Below are 26,195 nucleotides of genomic sequence, written 5' to 3' on the forward strand. Positions count from 1 at the left end.
CAACCACTACTTCCTAGTTTTTTTTTCTGTGTGACAGAACAGCTTCTGGGTTTTTTATGAAGAGGTTAAAGTTTCCCGAAGGTGCTCTGTATATACTTACTATTATAAAGGACTTATTATGAAATAATACCTCTGTTGCACCAGCTTCAAGTGCTGCTCTGAGCAAAATTTATTAACATTAACACTATTGAAATCAAAGCAGTTTCTGACAAAAGTGGCACCTCCTCCTTTTTTCTAATGTCCTCTATAGAAGTAAGAAGCTAATTTCAATCCTGTAACACTTAACATATCTATACCCATGGTTACATGATATTCATAGTCGCAAATTGTATCGACACAAATAAGCAATTCATTATGCTTACGCCCCCCCCCATGAACCATGGACCCTGCCGTTGGTGGGGTGGCTTGCGTGCCTCAACGATACAGATAGCCGTACTGTAGGTGCAACCACAACGGAGGGGTATCTGTTGAGAGGCCAGACAAACGTGTGGTTCCTGAAGAGGGGCAGCAGCCTTTTCAGTAGTTGCAGGGGCAACAGTCAGGATGATTGACTGATCAGGCCTTGTAACACTAACCAAAACGGCCTTCCTGTTGTGGTACTGCAAATGGCTGAAAGCAAGGGGAAACTACAGCTGTAATTTTCCCCGAGGGCATGCAGGTTTACTGTATGGTTAAATGATGATGGCGTCCTCTTGGGTAAAATATTCCGGAGGTAAAATAGTCCCCCATTCGGATCTCCGGGCGGGGACTACTCAAGAAAACGTTGTTACCAGGAGAAAGAAAACTGGCATTCTACGGAATGGAGCGTGGAATGTCAGATCCCTTAATCGGGCAGGTAGGTTAGAAAATTTAAAAAGGGAAATGGATAGGTTAAAGTTAGATATAGTGGGAATTAGTGAAGTTTGGTGGCAGGAGGAACAAGACTTTTGGTCAGGTAAATACAGGGTTATAAATACAAAATCAAATAGGGGTAATGCAAGAGTAGGTTTAATAATGAATAAAAAAAATAGAGTGCGGGTAAGCTACTACAAACATCATAGTGAACGTATTATAGTGGCCAAGATAGACACGAAGCCCATGCCTACTACAATAGTACAAGTTTATATGCCAACTAGCTCTGCAGATGACTAAGAAATTGAAGAAATGTACGATGAGATAAAAGAAATTATTCAGGTAGTGAAGGGAGACGAAAATTTAATAGTCATGGGTGACTGGAATTCGACAGTAGGAAAAGGGAGAGAAGGACACATAGTAGGTGAATATGGATTGGGGCCAAGAAACGAAAGAGGAAGCCGTCTGTTAGAATTTTGCACAGAGCATAACTTAATCATAGCTAACACCTGGTTCAAGAATCATAAAAGAAGGTTGTATACATGGAAGAATCCTGGAAATACTAAAAGGTATCAGGTAGATTATATAATGGTAAGACAGAGATTTAGGGACCAGGTTTTAAATTGTAGGACATTTCCAGTGGCAGATGTGGACTCTGACCACAATCTATTGGTTCTGAACTGCAGATTAAAATTGAAGGAACTGCAAAAGGTGGGAATTTAAGGAGATGGGACCTGGATAAACTGAAAGAACCAGAGGTTGTACAGAGTTTCAGGGACAGCATAAGGGAACAATTGACAGGAATGGGGGAAAGAAATACAGTAGGAGAAGAATGGGCAGCTCTGAGGGATGAATTAGTGAAGGCAGCAGAGGATCAAGTAGGTAAAAAGACGAGGGCTGGTAGAAATCCTTGGGTAACAGAAGAAATATTGAAATTAATTGATGAAAGGAGAAAAAATAAAAATGCAGTAAATGAAGCAGGCAAAAAGGAATACAAACGTCTCAAAAATGAGATCGACAGGAAGTGCAAAATGGCTAAGCAGGCATGGCTAGAGGACAAATTTAAGGATGTAGAGGCTTATCTCACTAGGGGTAAGGTAGATAAAGCCTACAGGAAAATTAAAGAGACCTTTGGAGAAAAAAGAGCCACTTGTATGAATATCAAGAGCTCAGATGGAAACCCAGTTCTAAGCAAAGAGGGGAAAGCAGAAAGGTGGAAGGAGTATATAGAGGGTCTATACAAGGGCGATGTACTTGAGGACAATATTGTGGAAATGGAGGAGGATGTAGATGAAGATGAAAAGGAAGATACGATACGGCGTGAAGAGTTTGACAGAGCACTGAAAGACCTGAGTCGAAAAAAGGCCCCGGGAGTAGACAACATTCCACTAGAACTACTGACGGCCTTGGGAGAGCCAGTCCTGACAAAACTCTACCATCTGGTGAGCAAGATGTACGAGACAGGCAAAATACCCTCAGACTTCAAGAAGAATATAATAATTCCAATCCCAAAGAAAGCAGGTGTTGACAGATGTGAAAATTACCGAACTATCAGTTTATTAAGTCACAGCTGCAAAATACTAACACGAATTATTTACAGATGAATGGAAAAACCGGTAGAAGCCGACCTCAGGGAAGATCAGTTTGGATTCCGTAGAAATGTTGGAACACGTGAGGCAACAACGACCCTACGATTCATCTAACAAGAAAGATTAAGGAAAGGCAAACCTACATTTCTAGCATTTGTAGACTTAGAGAAAGCTTTTGACAATGTTGACTGGAATACTCTCTTTCAAATTCTAAAGGTGGCAGGGGTCAAATACAGGGACCGAAAGGCTATTTACAATTTGTACAGAAACCAGATGGCAGTTATAAGACTCGAGGGACATGAAAGGGAAGCAGTGGTTGGGAAGGGAGTGAGACAGGGTTGTAGCCTCTCCCAGATGTTATTCAATCTGTATATTGAGCAAGCAGTAAAGGAAACAAAAGAAATGTTCGAAGTAGGTATTAAAATCCAGGGAGAAGAAATAAAAACTTTGAGGTTCGCCGATGACATTGTAATTCTGTCAGAGACAGCAAAGGACTTGGAAGAGCAGTTGAACGGAATGGACAGTGTCTTGAAAGGAGGATATAAGGTGAACATCAACAAAAGCAAAACGAGGATAATGGAATGTAGTCGAATTAAGTCGGGTGATGCTGAAGGAATTAGATTAGGAAATTAGACACTTAAAGTAGTATTGGAGTTTTGCTATTTGGGGAGCAAAATAACCGATGATGGTCGAAGTAGAGAGGATATAAAATGTACACTGGCAATGGCAAGGAAAGTGTTTCTGAAGAAGGGAAATTTGTTAACATCGAGTATAGATTTAAGTGTCAGGAAGTAGTTTCTGAAAGTATTTGTATGCAGTGTAGCATGGAAGTGAAACATGGACAATAAGTAGTTTGGACAAGAACAGAGTAGAAGCTTTCGAAATGTGGTACTACAGAATAATGTTGAAGATTAGATGGGTAGATCACATAACTAATGAGGAGGTATTGAATAGGATTGGGGAGAAGAGAAGTTTGTGGCACAACTTGACTAAAAGAAGGGATCAGTTGGTAGGACATGTCCTGAGGTATCAAGGGATCACAAATTTAGCATTGGAGGGCAGCGTGGAGGGTAAAAATCGTAGAGGGAGACCAAGAGATGAATACACTAAGCAGATTCAGAAGGATGTAGGTTGTAGTAGGTACTGGGAGATAAAGGTGCTTGCACAGGATAGATTAGCATGGAGAGCTGCATCAAAACAGTCTCAGGACTGAAGACCACAACAACAACAACAACAACAACAACAACAACAACATGCTTACGCCTTAGACATAGGATATTCTGATGCAATGAGGATAACTGATTTTGTGCACTGGCTGAATTACAACTGGATGAACCCAGTTTTTCTGCCAGTTTTTGAATATCTCCAGTTTCAATCAGAGGCTGTCTGCATGAATTGTGCACATTAAAATTTGGTTTCTGGTTGCCTGTTTTATCAATGTGAATGTCATTTTCAGCCTGTCTCTGAACACTTTTTGTTTCTCAGGAACCACACCGATATGAGACCCCACACCTGATCCAAGCAGTCATTCCACCTCTAAATTAACTCTACTAACAGAAGAGCTTAAATAAAGCCAGTTATGGCACCTCATAACAGATACAAGCCCACCCACTATTAACACAGTGTCTTCTCTTGTAAAGCCTCTGCAAAGTGAACCTACATCCTCTATCACCTGACCTGGACTTGCACATAGGTTAAAAAACTTGTGACCTGGTAACCCAACCCTAGTTCTCCTACAACAGTTCGCCAACATCTCTACCATGTGAACTACCTAACAACAAAACTTTCTTCTTCTTCTTCTTCTTCTTCTTCTTCTCCTTCTTGTTCTTATTTTTTTCTGACTATTTACTTCCCAGACACTTTTTGAAAGTTTGTTGTGTCCTGTCTACTCCTACACGTACTTGTGGCTGATCAGTTTCCAACTGTGACAACAGATCAAACCTGTTTTCCACATTGGCATCAACACTGTCTGAGAAAGTCCTATTCCTATTTCTTCTACAACCTGTTCTGTTGTCACTTCCCACATCTCTCTTCCCTCGTTCCCCATTAACCTTTCCTGATCTTGTTTTGCCTTATCTAATTCCACCTGATGGACAGCAATCTTCTTCCTCCTGTTCCGATTCCCACAACGCTAGTCACCCACATGATAAACACCTGAACAACCCTCACACCACACCCCAGAACTAACAATCCTACGGCGAGTCACACTCTTCTCACTCATGGCAAACAAATTTTAGTTTTAGTCTAAATTAAACTTTCCTCGACTACTCCATTAATATTCAAAACTTCCAGAGAAATATAAACGATTAAATCTGTATTGTTTACGTGATGAAACAAAAACAAAGAACTGTGCCTACACTGTATGAACCTTTTACTTATTTATGAACTTTTCACTTTGGCTGCTTCCTGAAGAATCAAATGCATGTGTGTAAGAATACACTAACAATAAAAAAACTGAATAAATGCCCTCCTTTACTTGCCACCACAGCTATTGGGTTCTCAATATGGAATGACAAAAATCTTTTATGATGGGCCTATTACGAAAGTGTCTAACCAAAAGTCTAACAAGCAGCCAAGCAAACTTGAATCTAAACTGATATAATATTTTTTGGTCACTATATTATAGACAAATTTTAGGGCAACTAATAACGTGTAATATATAAGGTAAAGATATTTACTTCTGTTATTAAATAAGAGAAGAGTTGAGGATTAATGTGTTCACTTTTATTATATGTAGTAAACTGCTGTCTTTAATCTTTAAATATATACATATACACTTTGTTGTATCAACATAAAATGTGCATATAACCTATGGAAAGTAGAATCAGGTAACTGTAAGTAAAAACTGTACGGGTCCAATTTCAACAACACATACGTACCTGCCAGCCTGGGTAAGTTCATCCTCAGATTGAATAAGGTGTCTCACATCATCAGGAGTCAAATCTTGTAAGATGTCTTCTAGGTACTGATGACAAAGAGAAAGAAAAAATGGATATATGCCCAAACATATCAGCATCACCTGAATTACTGGCTCTTATATTTATTTCCACATTCAATGAAACAGCAGATGCTGATCTACATACCTCTTGGCGTGTGCTGTTTTGCAGGTGATGGTTGTGTTTTGCACGTTCCTCCTTTGATAATACTGTTGTATACAGACGTTTATCAAAACAAAGATTCGTAACTCGACCTTTCAGTCCAAAACGATTTAGTAATTCTTCCTGCAGTGAAGAATGTAACTTGTTGGGTATCTGATAACCTGCCATGTTCATGAGATCACACACCATTGGACCCTTTACAGCCAGATCAAGTGGAGATGATGAATGCAGTGATGGTGAAATATTTACCTACAACACAAATACCAGAATAGTGTATATCAATAATATATACAAAAAGGTAACTCAATCACATCCAAAGCAGATAATAGAGCTCATTGTCTCCGATATATTTAGTTTATTTATTTATTTCATCTGTTAAGTCCCATAGTGCTCAGAGCCATTTATTTCATCATCAAGCATTTTGCATGCTATCGATGTTAATAGTGTTTACAAATTAAATAATACATAATGGTCCACATACTAACAAAACAGTTACATCACACAGATTTGCATACAGACATACAAGTATAAGTTAAAATTTTATATCGTCTTTTGCACAATCAACAAATTCCTGTCAATTTTGTAGAACATCTCTGAAGAGATGAGAGTATGCTTGTGGTGGCAGTCACTAAACAGTTTTACTTCAAGATACAGTTTCCTGAAAAGTGGCTTACAAGATACAAAATAGCCATTACACACCTGATAGCCTTTTTTGCCACATAAAAACCTTTTTGCCCCAGTGGAACTACCCCAAAGGAGTATGCAATATGTCATATGGCCATGAAAAAATGCTGAGCACCATGTTTTCACTCTCACGAGATGAGAGGGTCCGAGGAAGGGAGGGTGACTAAATTTCATTATACCTCCATTATTATTATTATTATTCCTCAGAAGAAATGTCTAACTGTTCTGGTGGCTGAACAAAGTTAAAATTCTTATTTTCATTTACTATTACAATCACAACTGATAGCACACGCAACATCCACTGAACAAACTGACCATATCATTCACATGGTGACAATGCTTTACTTGTGTGTGTCAGTTTTTCTTAAAATGGCTCTGAACTCATTTTTAATATAAAGATTTATGCATTATTTGTTTCATGAGCCTGGTTAAATTTGTGAAGTGCTTGTTGTGGTCTATCTTTTATAAATAATACTCAAAAGAAGTGTATCAAACCACTCTTTTTGCCTTTAGTTCTTTATTATATTAAATATCCTTTTTGTACTCTCACAACATTTCAAGAGAAAAATCACAGCAGTGTATTGAAAGAACAACTCCCGTAAAATTCAATCATATGAATTTATTCTCCTTCTGAAATTAAGAAAATTGCATATTTTCTAAAAAATAAATGCTCCTATGTATTTTATGGTGTTTCCAATGAAGTACTAAAGATTTGTTCCCACATAATTTTTCCAGGGAGATTCCCACATAATTTTTCCAGGGAGATTGAAATCTACCATTGTTAAAACATTCTGTAAGAAATGTGATACATGTAAATTAAGAGGATTAGCTCTTTTTGTGGATGATGTTAGTATTCTAATCAATCCTAGGATACGCACAGCAATAGAAGAAATAACAAAAATGTGTTCTTAAAAGTAACACTGACTTAGTTCTCTGAGAATGGTTTCACTTCCAATTTCAAACAGACACCACACATTCATTTTGTGCATCCAGAGGTACTACAACAATGCTAAGTTTAACACACAGTGAAGAAATAATAAATTGGGTTGAAACTAAGATTTGTGTGTGTCCACATTTATGAGAATTTAAACGAAAAAGCACATTTAGGAACTCTTAAGACAGCTCAGTTCAGTCACATTTCTTCTTAGAATCATTGAAATTCTTGGGGGAGAGAAATCGGTAAGTTGACATTTTTGAATATTTTAACTGAATAATGTCATATGGAATAATATTCTGGTTAGCTCATGTTTAAGAATGAAAGTCTTCATTGCTCAAAAACATGCTGTAAGAATAACATGTCCGTCGCTCGTGGTATCACGGTAGTGTCCTCGCTTCCTGAGCAGAGGGTCCCGGGTTCAATTCCCGGCGGGGTCAGGGATTTTCAACTAACCCAAGTTGACCGATTGTTGTTGTGTTGTCTTCATCATCATTATTATCATCCATCGCCATTACGGTCGGAGGAAGGCAATGTCAAAACATCTCCATTAGGACCTTGGCTAGTACGGCGATGTGGGTCTCCCGTATCGTTCCCCTACGTTCTGTCAAGAAGCATGGGACTTCATTTCCATAAGAATAACATTTAGTGCTCACCAATGATTGCCTTTTGGACGTATGTTTAAGGGGTTAGGTAATTTGACTACTGTATTTATTCCCCCATGAAGCTACTTGAAAATAGTCCACTATAGTTAAAGAGGAACAATGATGTATACAATTACAACATCAGAAGAAAAAATGACATTCATTACTCTACATTAATAATATCTTTAGTGCAAAAGGGTGTCCACAATGCTGCTACCAAAATTTTTAATCTCTTAGCCAGTGATGGAAAAGTTCTGATAGACAACAAAGTAAAATTTGAAAACAAACTGAAAAGTAGTTATGAAACTGAAAAACTTTCTCCTTGACAGCTCCTCCTATTCAGTAGAAGACTTTCTATTATTTCAATGTGTAAAAGGTAGTGGGTAGGAATTAACTAACTTTGTATTTTTGTATATTTAAAAAAAAAAAAAGAACTTATAAATGGCTAGCCTGTAACTATGTTTACAAATGCGTGATGTAAATGTAAAATAACTCATTCCCCATCATTTCAATTTATTGTGCAAATGATCCATCTAACATGAAACTAACTAACAATGGAAAGTCCAGGTTGTTTTAATGACAACACTATGAAAAGGATAGATTGCTACTGACTGAATATGACACACTGAGTAGCACACAGACACAACAAAAAAGACTGTTGCACCCCTGAGCATTCAGCCAAAGCCTACTTCAAGAACACACACACACACACACACACACACACACACACACACACACATAAGCAGGCACACCTCACGCACATGACAGCTATCTCTGGTCACATTCAAGCCATGAATAGAATGAGAAGAAAATGTGAGAGTTACAATAAAAATTAATCTTGCTCATTCTCTTTGTAGCAATTTGCTGACAGTGGATGAGGAATTACTTTGTCTATTAATTGTCCAAACCAGTGACAAACATCTACATGCAAAACTGAGTTCAAAAGATGTTGAGGTTGTTACTGGTTGTTCTGTGATAATTAATGTTGTCAATACAATAACCCAAGAAATGTATCAATAACCTGCAGTGCTGCATTGAGTAATAGTAGTTTACTTTACTAACAAGCAATGGCACATAATACAGAGATGCCAGAGCAAATACCTGATGTGTTGTAATGACCACAAGGCTTCCTTCATGAGTAATATCCACAAAGTGTGACAGTAATTCTGGTAAGATAATAGTAATTCCACCATGTCATATTTCACAATACCAATTGTCACAGAGAGCAGAAATGTGGATATTTTGTGTAACAATGAGAGACATATTTTCAACAGAGCATGTTATGTGTTAGCTACAGAAGCTTGGAGACATAGGGCACATTTCTTTATCCATTTTCCTGTCAGTTGCTCCCAAGTGTTTCAAACTTCCTAGCCCTCCAAACACTCATTCAAAATAATTACTAAACAAACAAACAATTATTTGAATACTATATTAAAGTAAACTAATATCCATAGAAATTGCAGCACCCCAAGAGAGTGGACAACTAAAATGGAATATGACAGCAAGTGAAAGCAATCTGTATCAATGTCCAAGATAAAGTGTGAAAAGGGGGAAATGATTAGTTTTTATATGCGCTAAAATTTCAACTTTTACATGGAAAGCTATTAAAACAATGGTCCATGTGAGGAACTAATGGACAGAAAAGGCTTCAGCGAAGTGACATGTGGATACTGTCCCATGTAATGTCAACAGTGCATGAAAGGTCCAACTTGGGATTGAACATCAAGGTTGGGATATTATTTTGCAGTGAACCTGCAGCACTCAAAAGGTGAGGGCCATTTCACACAAATCATTCCAGTCTTATGTATACCCAGACATCTAAAATATTGCACTTTCATGTTGGCAACATAATAGTTTAAAAGTGGAGGAGGAGAGGTGTGAGGCACTAGGTGTGGGGCATAAACCAACCACAGTTCAGTAATAACTGCCAATTGGGATGTCAAAGCTTTGGCACTGCAGACTATTTTGTGTGAACATAAACAACGTGTGTTGTTAATGTTTTTACCACGTCCTTTCATTGTGCTGTACTTTGTTTTGCAGTGTTTAGAAAGTTTTGATATTTGCGAAAAATGCCACTGAAGATACTTCATTCACCAGTGACATTCCTTTGCAGCGAGGTGTGCCAGGCACTGGCACTACTACGGGAACTCTTGATTTTTATGAGCATGAGAAACAATACATAAGTACTCATGGACAGCCACCACTGCTACCAATAAAGTTGCAGAACAAACATAACAAATTCCTGGAATTAGTAGAAGAACAGTAGCAAGCAAGGGAAAGTTAAAAGAGGTACACATGAGCCGTAACTATTCCGACCCGTCAGGATCAGGTAATATACTTTTAGTGACCCCTGGAAAGGAGAAAAAGCAATCTCACTCTGTTGCCAACTTTTATTCTTTCTAGACTAATGCAGTTTGCAGTCACATTTATACTTACTATTGAACGCAAAAGTATCTTACTGTAGCAAAGTTACTAGTGTCATTAACCCTCAAGTGGATGCACCTATGTATAAAGTGCACCAACAACAAATAACACTTGTACCATTCCACTGTTGTTTTACAACTGTGAGACCATTCCTATTCCTTCATTACTGCTTCAGCTAACACAGCGATAAGTTATGTTGTCATGCACCCAAGTGAGCAGCAGTACTATAAAATATCAGCAAGCTAGGCGACAAAAAAATTTACAATCTGTGCAAGAAAATGAGCCAAACTGCAAACTAGCATGCGACGACATATTGATGTAACGAAAGTTTATTTTATTACTGTTTGATTAAGAAGTGCTTTAGCTCAGTAATATAAGTTTATTTTATTGCTGTTTAATTAAACTAAGATTAAACTGTGATTCTGCTCATACATGTTTACCTTGGTAACAAAAGACAAGTATTCTTTACACGTATATAAATTACACCGTGTGTCTGCTCGTTATGAGAAATGGCGCACTTGCTTAAGGGTTAAAAGAATGTAAACATTTCAGAGGTGGGAAATAGTCACTAAAAACTGTTCTGAAAAGTATGGGTTTTCATTACAAAATGCTAGACGTAAGTAAAGTCCTGCTAGAAAATGTGCATACTGTTACAACATGAAGCATTTTATTGCAGAAAATTGTGGACGAAGACACTCATTCCATAATATGACACTATGAAATGTGGGTTCACAGTGGGGAAGCTGTTAGTAAATGCTGGACAGATGACACTCCAAGCAGTAGTGGTAATAAGCCAATGATAAGAGGAGTTAGATGAATCGTGGTCCATGTAGGCTCTTCCTGTTGTTTTATCCTGCTCCATTATCAAAAGCGTAGCCTTTGTTACGCTTGTTGTTGTTGTTGTTGTTGTTGTTGTTGTCTTCAGTCCTGAGACTGGTTTGATGCAGCTCTCCATGCTAATCTATCCTGTGCAAGCTTCTTCATCTCCCAGTACCTACTGCAACCCACATCCTTCTGAATCTGCTTAGTGTATTGATCTCTTGGTCTCCCTCTACGATTTTTACCCTCTACGCTGCCCCCCAATGCTAAATTTGCGATCCCTTGATGCCTCAAAACATGTCCTACCAACCGATCCCTTCTTCTAGTCAAGTTGTGCCACAAACTTCTCTTCTCCCCAATGCTATTCAATACCTCCTCATTAGTTACGTGATCTACCCACCTTATCTTCAGCATTCTTCTGTAGCACCACATTTCGAAAGCTTCTATTCTCTTCTTGTCCACACTAGTTATCGTCCATGTTTCACTTCCATACATGGCTATACTCCATACAAATACTTTCAGAACGGCTTCCTGACACTTAAATCTATACTCGATGTTAACAAATTTCTCTTCTTCAGAAACGATTTCCTTGCCATTGCCAGTCTACATTTTATATCCTCTCTACATCGGCCATCATCAGTTATTTTACTCCCTAAACAGCAAAACTCATTTACTACTTTAAGTGTCTCATTTCCTAATCTAATCCCCTCAGCATCACCCGATTTAATTTGACTACATTCCATTATCCTCGTTTTGCTTTTGTTGAAGTTTATCTTATATCCTCCTTTCAAGACACTGTCCATTCCGTTCAACTGCTCTTCCAAGTCCTCTGCTGTCTCTGACAGAATTACAATGTCATCGGCGAACCTCAAAGTTTTTACTTCTTCTCCATGAATTTTAATACCTACTCCGAATTTTTCTTTTGTTTCCTTTACTGCTTGCTCAATATACAGATTGAATAACATCGGGGAGAGGCTACAATCCTGTCTCACTCCTTTCCCAACCACTGCTTCCCTTTCATGCCCCTCGACTCTCATAACTGCCATCTGGTTTCTGTACAAATTGTAAATAGCCTTTCGCTCCCTGTATTTGACCCCTGCCACCTTCAGAATTTGAAAGAGAGTATTCCAGTTAACGTTGTCAAAAGCTTTCTCTAAGCCTACAAACGCTAGAAATGTAGGTTTGCCTTTTCTTAATCTTTCTTCTAAGATAAGTCTTAAGGTTAGTATTGCCTCACGTGTTCCAACATTTCTACGGAATCCAAACTGATCTTCCCCGAGGTCCGCTTCTACTAGTTTTTCCATTCGTCTGTAAAGAATTCGCGTTAGTATTTTGCAGCTGTGACTTATTAAACTGATTGTTCGGTAATTTTCACATCTGTCAACACCTGCTTTCTTTGGGATTGGAATTATTATATTATTCTTGAAGTCTGTGGGTATTTCGCCTGTTTCATACATCTTGCTCTTGTTACGCTTATATCTACATTATTATACAGTTGTTTATTTTCCATCACTGTGGCAGCAATTCCAAAACGATTTCTTATGAACAACGTCACTGCTTACATTTATGAGATGGAATGGAAAACTGTACAGTTCTTACGTGTACAGAGGCTGCTAAATCACTAACGCAGTACAGCCAACCTAACTTGACGTAACACCAGCTGTCAAGTGGAATGTTTCACCAGTGTATGTACATCTGAATTCACTACATCAAAGTCGCTGCACGATGTTCCCAATGTACAAAAACCTTGAACGCCTCAGTCTGTAATGAGCATATGAATGCCACTGTTTGTGTACTGAGTTGCATAATGTAGCTGCAAGCTGCCATCTTTGCAGAGCAACCTACAGTGACACTGGTTCAAAAAACACAACACACTAGATGCTGCCACACTGAATGAAACCTGATAGTCCGTACCTTTAGCAGCACATCAAACATACTAAATGTGGCAGTTTTAGATAGCACTGCATACAACTTGCAATACGTACTTGTATCCACTGAGAGTATTCGGAAAAGCAGCTCCAAGCCAAAGATATTACCCTTCCTTCAAGTAAATACACTGATAAGCCAGAACTTATGACCACTGCCCTCCATGATGTTAGATGCCACCTGGTGGTGTTGCGGGCACGACACAACGACAAAAGTGTGTAAGCAGAGCAGACATGGACTAGGGATCACCTTAGCGGAGGTGTAGGCTGTAAATGGGGAAATCTGTTGATGTAAGCATCTTTAACAAAGGGTAGATTATTATTACGCAGAGCCTGTGAACGGGTATCTCAAAAATGGCGAGCTGGTTGAATGTTCATGTGCTACTGTCCTGAGCATCTGCAAGAGAGGTAGAAGGACAGTGAAACTACCATTAGGTGCTAAATGGTTGGATGTCCATGACTCTTAACAGAACATGAGGTTCGTAGACTGGTCTGCTTTATAAAATAGGATAGATGGTGATCTGTGACATCTGCTGAAAGAGCACAATGCTTGTACATGCACAAGTGTTTTGGAGCACACCATTCATCTTATATTGTGGAATGCTGAGTCTGCAGCAGACCACCCCTGTGTGTTCACATGCTGACCTAACGACATTGTTAATTACGTCTGTAGTTAAGCACGGGACCATCGAGATTCGACCATCGACCAATGGAAATTGGGTTGGCTCTTTGGGGGAATCACATTTTTACTACACCAAGTCACTGGCTGTGTCCACAAATGCCATCATTGAGGTGAATGGTGGCTTGGAACATGCAGCACACCACAGACACAAGGTGGTGGGAGCAGTATTATGCTACGGAAGACATTCTCCGGCACTAGCATGGGACCTGTGGTAGTAATTGAAGACACACAGACAGCTGTGAAACACCTGTATCCCTTCATGCTTATCTTCCCTAACAGCGAAGTCATTTTTCAGCAGTACAACTGTTCACATCTCAGAGCCAGAACCATGCTACAGTGGTTTGAGGAGCATTATAGTGAACTCACATTTATGTCTCGAAGACCAAATTACCTGAAGTAAATCCTATGGAACTCATCTGGGTCGCTACTGGGCGCCATAACTATGCACGCAAATCTGTGCCTCGTTATTTACATGAATTACACGACTGGTGCGTAGACATCAAATGCCGTACACTTCCACAAACCTACCAATAAATTGCTGGATCCCCGATATGCACAATCACTGATGTATTTTGTCCCAAAGATAGACAAACAAGCTATTAACCAGGTGGTCATAATGTTTTGTCTCATCAGTGTATACATGAATTATATTTGAGCAGGGAAGGTCTAGCCACAACTGTTGAGGAATAAGCAATTCTACCAAGAATGACAGCTCAGGTAAAACTGTTAGATAACTTGTTAATTTCAGCCATTGTGGATACTTTGTAGACTCGTGTACAAACAGCACGTAGTAATGCTATTACAGAATATATGCATGCTCTTTATGACTTGTGACACATTCAGAATGTATAAACGAGAGGAGAATAAGTTTTAACATTAAATTTGTGATGCAAACATTCAAAACATTGTTCTAACTCCGCCTGGACAAGGATGCAGAAGGAAATTTGCCACTTCTCCATTGTGGGTCTTTTTTCTTATTTTTATTTATTATTATTATTATTATTATTATTTTAAAGGGATTGTCCTGGGACTTACCGTAAGAGATTTAAGCTAAACAGTAAAGCTGAAGTCTGTGGTGCGAGCCAGTGAACAGACTATTGGTCTGACTGCCAGTAGCGTGCAACTGTTCTATCGACTGAGGCAATAAGAGGGAGAGGAGTGGCTAGTCCTTCACCCAAACCCAGGCTGCCTTTCACCCTTGGGAAGTTCCACAGTACTCATGTAGACAACAGGCTGAGTGGGGCTTGGGTTGTCCTGGAGGGACTGGAGTGGCCTCCTCCAACTCCTCCTCTTCAGTGTAAGTCCACAGATTTAGCCAATGTGCCACTTCACTTCGCCCACATTTAAGGGCTCTGAATGCGGCACATGGATGTTTCACAGCATACTGAATTCTCAACACGGGTCATATACTGTTCTACCGTAACCCAACTTGCAAAACAAAGTTCATTCTGGATTCCTGTATCGCTCTTGTTTTCCCATTTTCACAAATGTTACTGGAGTTTGAATGACAGTGGAAACTCCCAAATGGATGGAGCATACAAATAATTCAGGATGCCACGGGATCGGGGCAATGTCTGACCTAGAACTAATTATTTACAAAACCGGACTGGGAAGATACCAGATATAAAATTTGAAATTTAACCACAGATATCGTCAGTATGTGCCACATGAGATACTCCATCTCCAAAGTCATGAAGGTACCAAGTTGGGGGAACCACTGTTTAACGGGGAACGGGAATCACAGATACCTCAATTCGGGGAAAACATGTCTATTGAAGGTACCTGTTGATATCAACCTATGGAGGTGGTGAGGGCACATGACAGCAAGGACTTTAGCACCCATACTTTAGGATGGGTAGTAATGAGACTAGTGTGAATAAAGTTCGCAAAATTATTAAAATGAAAACTTCAAACAAAAATATAAAGAATGTCCTGCAAACTTGCACATTCTTTCACCCCCCCTCCCCCCCCCCCCCCCAAAAAAAGGGGGAGGGGGCCGAAAAGAATTTCATGTTGTCAGATGCAACACACAGTAAAAAGTGAAGTGAAGAAGCAATGAAAATAAATAAAAGAAGATTACTCGCAGCTGGCTAGCAACTGGGATAAAAAGGACACGCCATCCCTCTGCGACAAACTAAAAATCTCCAGACTAGAAGCTTACGCTAGGGTCATGATATCCCAAAATTTGAAGAGCTCAATCACGTGTTTTGTGATCAGATAAAATAGAGAGTAGATCCCCATGTAAATTTGTTTCTGCCTACTTATCGTAACACTGGGGTGCATGGGGGCGGGGGAGGGGGGACCAGTATGAGGTATGCCACAACCAGATAGTTTGCAGGGGAATGGCACATTGTGTAACATTATATTCCCTGCAGCCCTCCTTGGCAGCTTTGTCTGCCAGTTCATTTCTCAAAGTTGCCACGTATCCTGGTACCCAGTAGAATAACAACACCTTCCCCCGTTGCTGTAGTAAGTACAGTTGGTCATACGTGAACTGGACAATTTTCTCTGCTGAATACATGAGCTGCAACAACTGAAGGACGTGAAGGGAATTGGAGCAGGTGAGAAACTGTTTGCTCGGAAGATATCTCATCTGCTCCAGTGTCTTCAAAATCACAGAGCTCTGCAGAAAATACATTATAGTTACGCGGAAGACAAAAAAGGTAAATCCTGAGGACACAGTCAAAGATGACGACTGAACACCAAAGGGAGTCCCTGTGTTGGGAGCCAATAGTGTAAACAACATTAAAACTGGGATGCCTACCTGAAATGTTAAAGAACAAGAGATTGAAATGTAAGATTTTGAGAGCAATATATCTTAAAACTCTTCAAATCTACGTTAAATCTGGGCCTCTGTATTAGCCAAGGTGGAGATCTGCTCCAACCTTGAAGTAGAATTTTAAAAGCAACCACATCCATCTCCAAAATGCATTCCTTCACACGAATCCCACAGAGACCTTACCCTCGGTGTCCAGTATGAAACTAATGGCTGAGCAACAGTATGATATGAAGATGTGTATGTTGTGGACAGTGTTTTATAGGACTGGCACGCCATGAGAAGTCATCACTTGATGTGAAGCACTGCTTCACTAGCATCAGCACAAAAGCTCTGTCTGGGGCTGGTAAAAAGGCCCCAGTGGTCACCTGAATTCCTTCATGGTGCATCATCAAATGGTCAGCTGCCACACCACCTACAATAATCTCCATACTATAAGCCATAGAAGGCACTTCCCCATGTGTATCTCTCTGCAGGGTAAACATTACAGGGCAAAGAGATTAAAATGGGTTTAGGAAGACAGCCACTGGATCATCTAATCATGGGAAAAAATAACCTGAAATGCTAAATGTTAAACCATAACCCCCCCCCCCCATTCTTAACTGACAAGTTGCCAAGATGTGTGACATATTGGTACATGGCAATGACAGGTTATGATTAGGATGGAAACCACATGAAGCAAAGCATTCCAAGTACCAACAGGCCACCGCACAGGTAGGAGTGGAAGTATAATCTGATTAAAATCTCTCTGTGGCTAATGTTTCAGCAAGTCAAGTGGTATGTGTGAGTCACCATTCAACCTCAATTCTTTCTGAAGTGCCAACTGCTTGCAGCATTGCCTGATTTGTAGGTATGTGCTAAGCTTTGTGAAATGTGGCTGACTGCATGCTGGTAACAGAAATTGTGGGCATATGCTTTCAATAATCTAAATGTATAAAATACTATAAACTGCCATAGGCATACTGGTAAGAAATTAAAGACATAGGGTTTAAATTACATATAATAATGTTGTTCATCACAGATTTTTTTGATAATTAGTTCAAGTCGTACCACATGTAATTCTCAAAGTTCGTCATCCACATCTCCCTGAGCTTTCTGCTGCCATTATGTTGCTATAGTGGTGTGCCTGTGTGAAGGTGGATGATGGGACAATTCACAGAGGCAAGAAGCTATGTACCATGTCACAGTACAGCCAACAATGTTGTTCTGCAGTGTAAATCTGTAAAGTGCACTTTGGTGTGCACATAGAACATGTTAATTTACTTATGGTGATGTTCTTATCCAATTTAGCAGTGGTTCCCAACCTTTCTGAGATTGTTACCCCCAAACAAGATCAGATGACATCCAATACCCAAAACAAACATTGAATTTAATTTAACTCCAGATTATAACTATTAGCATTTTCTTTTAAACTGATAAAATTATTTATAATACAGTACAATCCCAGTTTTCTGTTCCTGGAATTAATGTTTTTTTATCGGTCCCATCAAATTTCCTATGCCCACAATATTAATTTGCACCTGATTTTGCGTCAACATATTTAAAATAGTCCCGCAATTTACACATTACGAAAAAATGTCTGTGGAGAAAATATGATGCTGGCATAATGTTGGCCATCCAGTAGTGTTTACAAATATTAAGTGGTTAAGTCTCTTGACACCAGGGCACTCTATTCAGCAGATTTGAACGGGTAAATGAATAAAAGTTGTAACAATTCGTGCCTTACCTCAGGTTGCTGCCCAGCTCTACGTGGCGTGGTGGCTGATGGGAGTATATAACTACGTTTGTTCGAATGAAGATATCATGACCAATCACGACCATTTCCAAACTGTCTCTACTGCGCAAATGCAGTTTCGTGATTGTTGTGATCATTGTGACACCTTTGTTGAACCATATTTAGCGTGTTTCAGTGTATGGCCACGTGGAGCGCTAGTTGACACCGTCATTCACTTTGTGTTGCTCAAATATTGTTAGTATAAAGACAGTGCCGGTTACGTTTTTTATTCATGTTGAGCAAAACTTGTTCGAGAATTTATTCTCGTTGTCAAGTGCAGTATTTACCTATGTATTTTTAGTGAAGTCACACAAACAATGTGATTGATAGTTTGCATGTGTGTGTGGTTTTCTACGTAACTGACAAGGCACAGTATCTGATAACCTCAAAAAGACGCAGAATAACACATACTCAAACACCATACAAAATACTTATTTACATATTTGCACTTGATAACGAGAAAAAATTCTTGAAACGCGTCATGCTAAGTATGAAAAAAATGCAGTATTTCATTATTTAAATAATGAATGACAGCTGCAGGCTTTCCAAAAACGTCGATTATGACATTTGAAATCAAGTCAAACGTTTGCACTTCCCAGACAGTTATCACTTCCAGTTACATCAGCGGTTTTTATTAGCTAATAGACCTTTATTAGATAATAAAAAAGTCACTGACAAGTCTTTTGATGTCTGTTATGTACATACATCATACATAAAGTGCAAGGGGGTATCCTATACGTAACTTATACAGCTTAAAACATTATTTCCCACATTTTACATTTTCTCGCATTTTACACTATTTTTTTTGAAGTCGCTTGAAAAGTGTAAAAGTGGGGTTTCACTGTACTTAGTTAAAGATCAAACAACTGAAACATCCATGTTTTCCAAGTTTTTCACTACACTAAGAAATAATGCATCGGGGAGGGGGGGTGTCTGGTTCTGCTTACATCTAATATTGCTTTTTTATGTGATCTGTCTTCTCATAGCGTATTTCTAACTTTTAGAATTCTTGAATGTCCAGCCAGATCATGTCATAGCTTCTCCATGATATTTTAGCACACAGACACATTGCCACTTTCAGGTGGTCCCTGATGAGTAATCTGGGACCACCTGAAGATCACGACGAGCAAGTTTGCAAAATTTCATGCAGAAACTGTGACGTGATCCCATCTGACACCTGAAAATGCTACAAAATACTTTTTTATATCTGGTTTTCTGTGCACAACTACAAATCTTAAGTCATGCATAAAGTTCAATCAGTTTTTCATTTTCATTGTTACCATAGTCAAAGGTTTGTGTTCACACTTGTAAGTTGCAAATGTAATAGGTAGAATGTGTTCTTCCAATAACAACAGCTACTAATAAGCTGATCTTTTACTAAAATAATATCAGTTATGTCGCAAGGAAAACTGTTTGGAATGTGTTGCCTTTTAGAGGCTCAAGAAATGGATGCATTACATATTAGAGTCTACCATTTAAAAAAATATTATCAAAGTGATAATTAATTTAGAGAGATCAGCTTCAGTTATTAGAGAGAATTTGTGGTAAGGTCTTATGGGTCCAAACTGCTGAAGTCATAGGTCCCTTTTCAGAGAGATCAGCTTTACTTTTACTAATTATCTATTCAAACCATGACAGCTGGGCTAGTCACAAGGGCCCCAATCACTGCATGTCAGTGGGAACTGTCCGTGGACAACTTGCACTGACTGGCCTAACCACATGTTACCTAATACAGTAATTTCATACACCTGAAGATGAGATTTTAAAATCCTGAAACCAGTTGTGGTTTGAGTAAGTAATTAGTACAACTGAGACAGGGCTCTCTAAATTAATTAGCACAACTCACAGCTGTGAATGTCCTACATACCAAATCGTGTGCATTATCAGAGTGGTCACTAAGCCCACATCAAACCCTTTTGGTTTTCTCCCTCAGAAACTTTCATTTTGCTCCCCGGGGGAAGGGGAACTACCCTCAGTTTAGAAACCATTGCAATATAATGTTAATTAAGGGCAGCATAAAGCAAACAGCAACTATTACCACAATAAGCAAGAGAGGTGATTGTCAAAGCATATAAATTGTGTTAGGGAGAATAAGAAGCAGGAACAGTGGCCCAGTGTAGCACTTACCCCAGTGTTGCCAATTACCATGGCAGGCAACAGCTGGAGCATGCAGTGTGGAACAGAAAGAAAGCTCACTGGCAACACTGCGAAGTATGCTCTGTCTCTTTGCCCAGCATGCATCATGCAGCCGCCTTCTTGTATGCTCACTACTAGAGCACCACATCTGTGGATAAATAGGATGAGAAAGTGTAATAGTAGACTAAAGGATCATTGAGTGAATTCCAATAATCAGCGCAGTATTAGTGAGTAGAATAAGAGGCCGATATGAGGGATGCTGTGAAAGTTTTAAACACATGAAGGAGTTTCCTAATTTTTTAACAATTACCTTCATATTTCCTTAATGTTTACTTCTGTAATTTGTGTGGATAGTGCCATTTCAAATTACCCAGTGAAGATTTCAAGGTATGTTTCTTCAATGTTATTTACTAATGTTTCATCACCAGGCAGGATCATTTCAAGAGACCCAAAACAATGCTGTTTGCTGCTGTTGTAATCTTCTGTCCAAAGACTGGTTTGATGCAGCTCTACACATTAGCATATCATGAGCAAAGCTTTTTATTTCTGCTTACCCACTGCACCCTTCATCCATTTGAACCTGCTTATTGGATGAAGCGTTAGCCTTCTCTGAGAATTTTTATCACTCTTACTTCTCTACATAACAGTACTGGTGATTCCTTGATGTCTCACAATGTGTCCTTCCAACTGACCCCTTATTTTGGTTGAGTTGTGCCTTTCTTTGTCCCAAATTTGATTTAGTAACTTTTCATTAGTTATCCAATCTATCCATTTAATCTTCTGCATACTTCTGTAGCAACACATTTCAAAAACTCCCGTTTCTCCTCTTTTCTGAACTGTTTAGAACCATGATTCACTTCTGCACAAGGGTACACACTGTACAAAAATCTTGAGGAAAGAATTTCTAATACTACTACTACTACTTTTTCAGCTTCAGCTTTCAGTGTTACTATGCTGCATTAATAAAAACAAACTCATCTGCTACTTTTAATGTCTCATTTTCTAGTCTAATTACCTCTGCACTGCTTGACTTAATTCAACTACATTCCATTATCCTCGTTTTGCTGATGTTCATCTTATAACCTCTTTTCAAGATACTAACCATTCCATTTAACTGATCTCAAAGCCATTTACATTCTTTGCCAGAATGACAATTACTCGTTTATTTCCTTTACTGCTCGCTTAATGTACAGACTGAATACCGGTAACATCGACAATTGGTTACAGCCCTGTCTCACTCCATTCTCCACTACTATTCTTGCTGCTGCTGTTGCTGCTACTACTACTTACTAGTTTGATATCAGTACAATTTGTAAATAAATTATTGTTTCCTGTATTTTATTCTTGTTACCTACAGAATTTCAAATCATATTCCATTCAACATTGTCAAAAGCATTCTTCAAATCAACAAATGCTATAAATGTAGGTTTGTCTTTCTTCACTCTATCTTTGAAGATAAGTCATAGGGTCACAGTCTAGCCTTGAAATGTCTTACATTTTACTTGAACCCAAACTTTTCTTCTCTGAGTTCAGGTTATAGCAGCTTTTCCAGTCTTCTGGGGGAAAAAAGTGTTAGCTTTTTTGCAACCATGGCTTATTGAACTGTCACTGGCTGCCTTTTAGAATCTCAATTACAGCAATCTCCTTGTGACTTGAAGATATTTCTCCTCTCTCACACATATCCTGCATTCCAAGGGCATAGTTATGTCATGGTGGGCTCTCCCAAGGATCTCAATAATTCTGACAGAATTCAATCTACTCCTGGTGCCTTGTTTCAACTAATGTCTTCCAGCACTCTGTCAAATTATTCTTGCAGTATCCCATCTCATTCTCATCTATTTTCTCTTGGCTTTTCTGTAACACTGTCTTCAAGTTTCTCTCCTTTGCACAGTCATTCACATTTCAGGTTCCCCTTCTTTGCTTAGTACAGGCGTGTCACTCAGATCTCCAAAGATCTCTTATATTTTCCTATACATGGCATCTACCTTTACCATAATAATACATGCTTATAGAGCTTTTCAATTGTCCTTCAGCCATTTCACACATTTTGTCACTCATTTCTTTAGACCTCTGTATTCCCTTTTGCCTACTTAATTTTTATGTTTTCTCCTTACACCAAGCAAGATATCAAACGTCATCCATGGATACTATACCTTGTCTTTCTGTTTATTTGTTGTTTTGCTGCCTTCATTATTTCAGCTCTTCAAGTTACCCATCTGTCTTCTATTTTACTCATGTCCCTTATTACAGTCAACTGATGCCTAATGCTCGCTTTGAAACACTTTATGACCTCTGGGTCTTCTAACTTAGGCAGATCCTATCTCCTTTGCTTCCTACCTTTCTCCAATTTCTTCAGTTTTACTCTGCAATTCACTATTAATAAATTATGGCCTGAGTTTTACTTTTTAAAATATGGTTTCTGAGTCTGTCTTATCATTTCGCAATCTATATGAAACCTTTCAGAGTCTCTTGTGTATAAAACCTTCTTTTGTTAAGGAAAGTTACAGATTAACATCCTGTCGGCATCAGGATCATTAGGGATGGAGCACAAGCTCCAATTGTTTTACGGATGGGGAAGGAAATTGGCTGTAGTCTTTCAAAGAAACTATCACTGCTCTTGCCTGGAAATTGTGAAAAACCTAATCAGCATGACATGATGTGCATTTGAACCATCATCCTCCCGAATGCAATTCCAGAGTGCTAACCATTGCGACACCTCCCTTGGCACCCTCTTCATGATTCTTCAACGAAGTGTTACTAATGATTCAATTATGCTCTGTTCCCTATTATTTTTCATTCCCTTCCTTTTTCTGCTATATAATTCTAGTACTCCAATACTAACTTTCATCTTCCTTAATGATCTGAATACTTTCATGTATAACATCATATATTCTTTCAGTATCTTCATCTACGAAACTACTCTAGTAGTCTCCTATACCTTGGTGAAAATTATGCTTCAACTATGTTGTTCTTAGTAGCTGACACAAACTGCCAGTTTCTTTATCATTACGAAACCTACTCCTGCATTACCCTTATCTGATTTCGTATTACTGATGATGATCTCACCTGCCTATACATCACTCTTCTTGCAACTGGATTTCTGTAATTCCCAATGCATCTAACTTCAACCTATCTGTTCTCCTTTTCAAATTATCTGACTCACCTATCTGAACATGAAATCTAACATGCTATCCTCCGATCCGTCTAATGCTATTTCTTTTTTTCCTGGTGCCAACATCCTCATGAGTAGCCAACACCAGAAATCTGAATTAGAGACTGTTTCACCACTGGAAAATAATATGCAAGAAAATGGACTGCGTGCCCTTGGGAAATATAAAGTCTGTACTTTCCAACTGCTCTCTCAGTACGCATTTTGCAAGGCCATGTTTATTAACGTTACAAAGCCATATCAATCAGTCAACCAACTGTTGCCTCTCCAACTACTGAAAAGGCTGCGGACCCTTTCCAGCAACCATTTAATAAACTTCTGGGAACATTCGTTCACTTTTTTTTTTTTTTTTTTTTTTTTTTAAGAGTTTTCTGTGTGTTGGAGTTGTTTAGTAAATTTCGTGCTTTAGTTTTCAGATGACATTTCTTATTGTTTCTAGTGAAATATTTCAGTAAAACTTTGATTCACTGAGTGTTCCAGTGGCCACTAGAATTTTTGGTTTTAGCTAATAGTTTTGTTTGTATTTTTTTTCTTTTTTTTTTTTGTGGTTTTAGGGCGCACAACTTCAATGGTCATTAGTGCCCAGACTACGTTAGGAATGCACCGCGAGGCACAAGTTTAAAACAGCAACTAAAAGGGAAAACACGATAAAAGACAGACTGACAGGCATAGGATAGCAGCTGCTCATGGGTCATCCGCTAAAATGGCATCTAGAGTACATGGCAGGCCAAGATCAAGACGCAGTGTGTTAAAATCCGGACAGGACGTTAAAATGTGGCGGACCGTCAGCAATTGCCCACATGGGCAGAACGGCGCCGGCGCAGCCGTCAGCAGATGGCGATGGCTGAACCGGCAGTGTCCAATTCGCAATCGGGCCAAAACGACCTCCTCCTGTCGAGAAGGGCGGGAGGAGGACGTCCAAGCCGCGGGAAGAGGTTTCAAGGCCCAAAGCTTGTTGTCCGTAAGTGCAGCCCAATCGGCATGCCACAGCGATAAAATGCGCCGACAAATGACCCTGCTACAATCTGACGAAGGGACACAACAAGAAGCTGTCCGAGGCTGGAGGACCGCAGCCTTGACCGCGGCATCTGCAGCTTCGTTCCCAGGGATACCGACATGGCCAGGAACCCACATAAAGCTAACCGGAGAACCGACGTCCACCAGCTGCTGAAGAGAGTGTTGGACCCGGTGCACGAAAGGGTGAACTGGATACGGATCACTGAGGCTCTGGATGGCGCTCAGGGGATCGGAGCAGATGACATAAGCAGAATGTCGGTGGCGGCAGATGTAAAGAACAGCCTGGTAGAGGGCAAAGAGCTCAGCTGTGAAGACCGAACAATGGCCATGGAGCCGGTATTTGAAACTTTGTACCCCGACAATAAAAGAACACCCGACCCCGTCATTGGTCTTAGAGCCATCTGTATAAATGAAGGTCATATTAATGAACTTCGAACGAAGTTCGACAAAACGGGAGTGGTAGACCGAAACGGGGGTAACCTCCTTTGGGAGCGAGCTGAGGTCAAGGTGAACGCGAACCTGAGCCTGGAGCCAAGGTGGCGTGTGGCTCTCGTCCACTCGAAAGGTTGCAGGGAGTGAAAAATTAAGGTGTTGAAGGAGGCGACGAAAGCGAACTCCAGGGGGTAGCAGTGCAGAGACATACAACTCGTATTGACAGTCGAGAGAGTCGTCAAAAAAGGAACAATAAGACGGGTGGTCGGGCATTGACAGTAGCCGACAGGCATACAGACAAAGCAGTATATCGCGCCGGTAGGTGAGTGGCAATTCACCAGCGTCAGCATGAAGACTCTCGACGGGACTAGTATAAAACGCTCCGATCGCAAGTCGTAAACCCCGATGTTGTATGGAGTTGAGGCGGCGTAAGATGGATGGCCGTGCAGAGGAGTATACGAAGCTCCCATAATCCAGCTTGGAGCGGACGATCAACCGATATAGACGAAGTAGGACGGTTCGATCCGCTCCCCACGACATACCACTGAGAACACGGAGGACATTTAGAGAACGGGTACAACGGGCAGCCAAATATGACATGTGGAGACCAGCTAAGTTTCCTGTCAAATGTAAGACCTAAAAATTTTGTTGTCTCCACGAATGGGAGAGCAACGGGACCGAGTCGTAAGGACGGTGGGAGAAACTCTTTGTAGCGCCAGAAGTTAATACAGACCGTCTTCTCGGCAGAAAAACAGAAGCCATTGGCGACACTCCAGGAGTAAAGATGGTCAAGAGAACGCTGAAGACAGCGCTCCAGGAAACATGTACGCTGCGCGCTGCAATAGATGGTAAAATCGTCCACGAAAAGGGAGCCTGATACATCAGCTGGGAGGCAATCCATTATTGGATTGATCGCTATGGCGAAGAGAGCGACGCTCAAAACTGAGCCCTGTGGCACCCCATTCTCCTGGCGAAAGGTGTCTGACAGGACAGAACCCACACGTACCCTGAACTGTCGATCCATTAAAAAGGAACTAATAAAAAGAGGGAGGCGACCGCGAAGGCCCCATGTATGCATGATGCGGAGAATGCCCGCCCTCCAACAGGTGTCTTAAGCCTTCTCCAAATTGAAGAACACAGCCACGGTCGGGGGCTTCCGCAAGAAGTTATTCATAATGAAGGTCGACAAGGTAACCAGATGGTCAACAGCAGAGCGGCACCTACGAAATCCACATTGTACATTGGTAAGTAGGCGTCGAGA

The 26,195-nt window shown here is 39.9% G+C and overlaps 1 protein-coding gene across 5 annotated transcripts in view; it reads right to left on the reverse strand.

Moving 5' to 3' along the window:
* LOC124596034 (tubulin monoglutamylase TTLL4-like) overlaps nt 1–26,195 on the reverse strand; it is a 257,391-nt gene that overhangs the window by 89,901 nt on the left and 141,295 nt on the right. For all 5 annotated transcript variants that reach the window (XR_006978272.1, XM_047134999.1, XM_047135002.1 and 2 more), the window contains exons 13-14: nt 5,504–5,767; nt 5,300–5,385 (exon numbers count right to left, since the gene is read on the reverse strand). Coding sequence is in view for 4 of the 5 variants with exons in the window: in XM_047134999.1 (XP_046990955.1) it covers nt 5,300–5,385; nt 5,504–5,767 (350 nt within the window). In the remaining variant the exon portion in view is untranslated. The remainder of the gene's footprint in view (nt 1–5,299; nt 5,386–5,503; nt 5,768–26,195) is intronic.

Source organism: Schistocerca americana, chromosome 2 (assembly GCF_021461395.2).
Source record: "Schistocerca americana isolate TAMUIC-IGC-003095 chromosome 2, iqSchAmer2.1, whole genome shotgun sequence".
NCBI classification, from domain to species: Eukaryota; Metazoa; Arthropoda; class Insecta; order Orthoptera; family Acrididae; genus Schistocerca; species Schistocerca americana.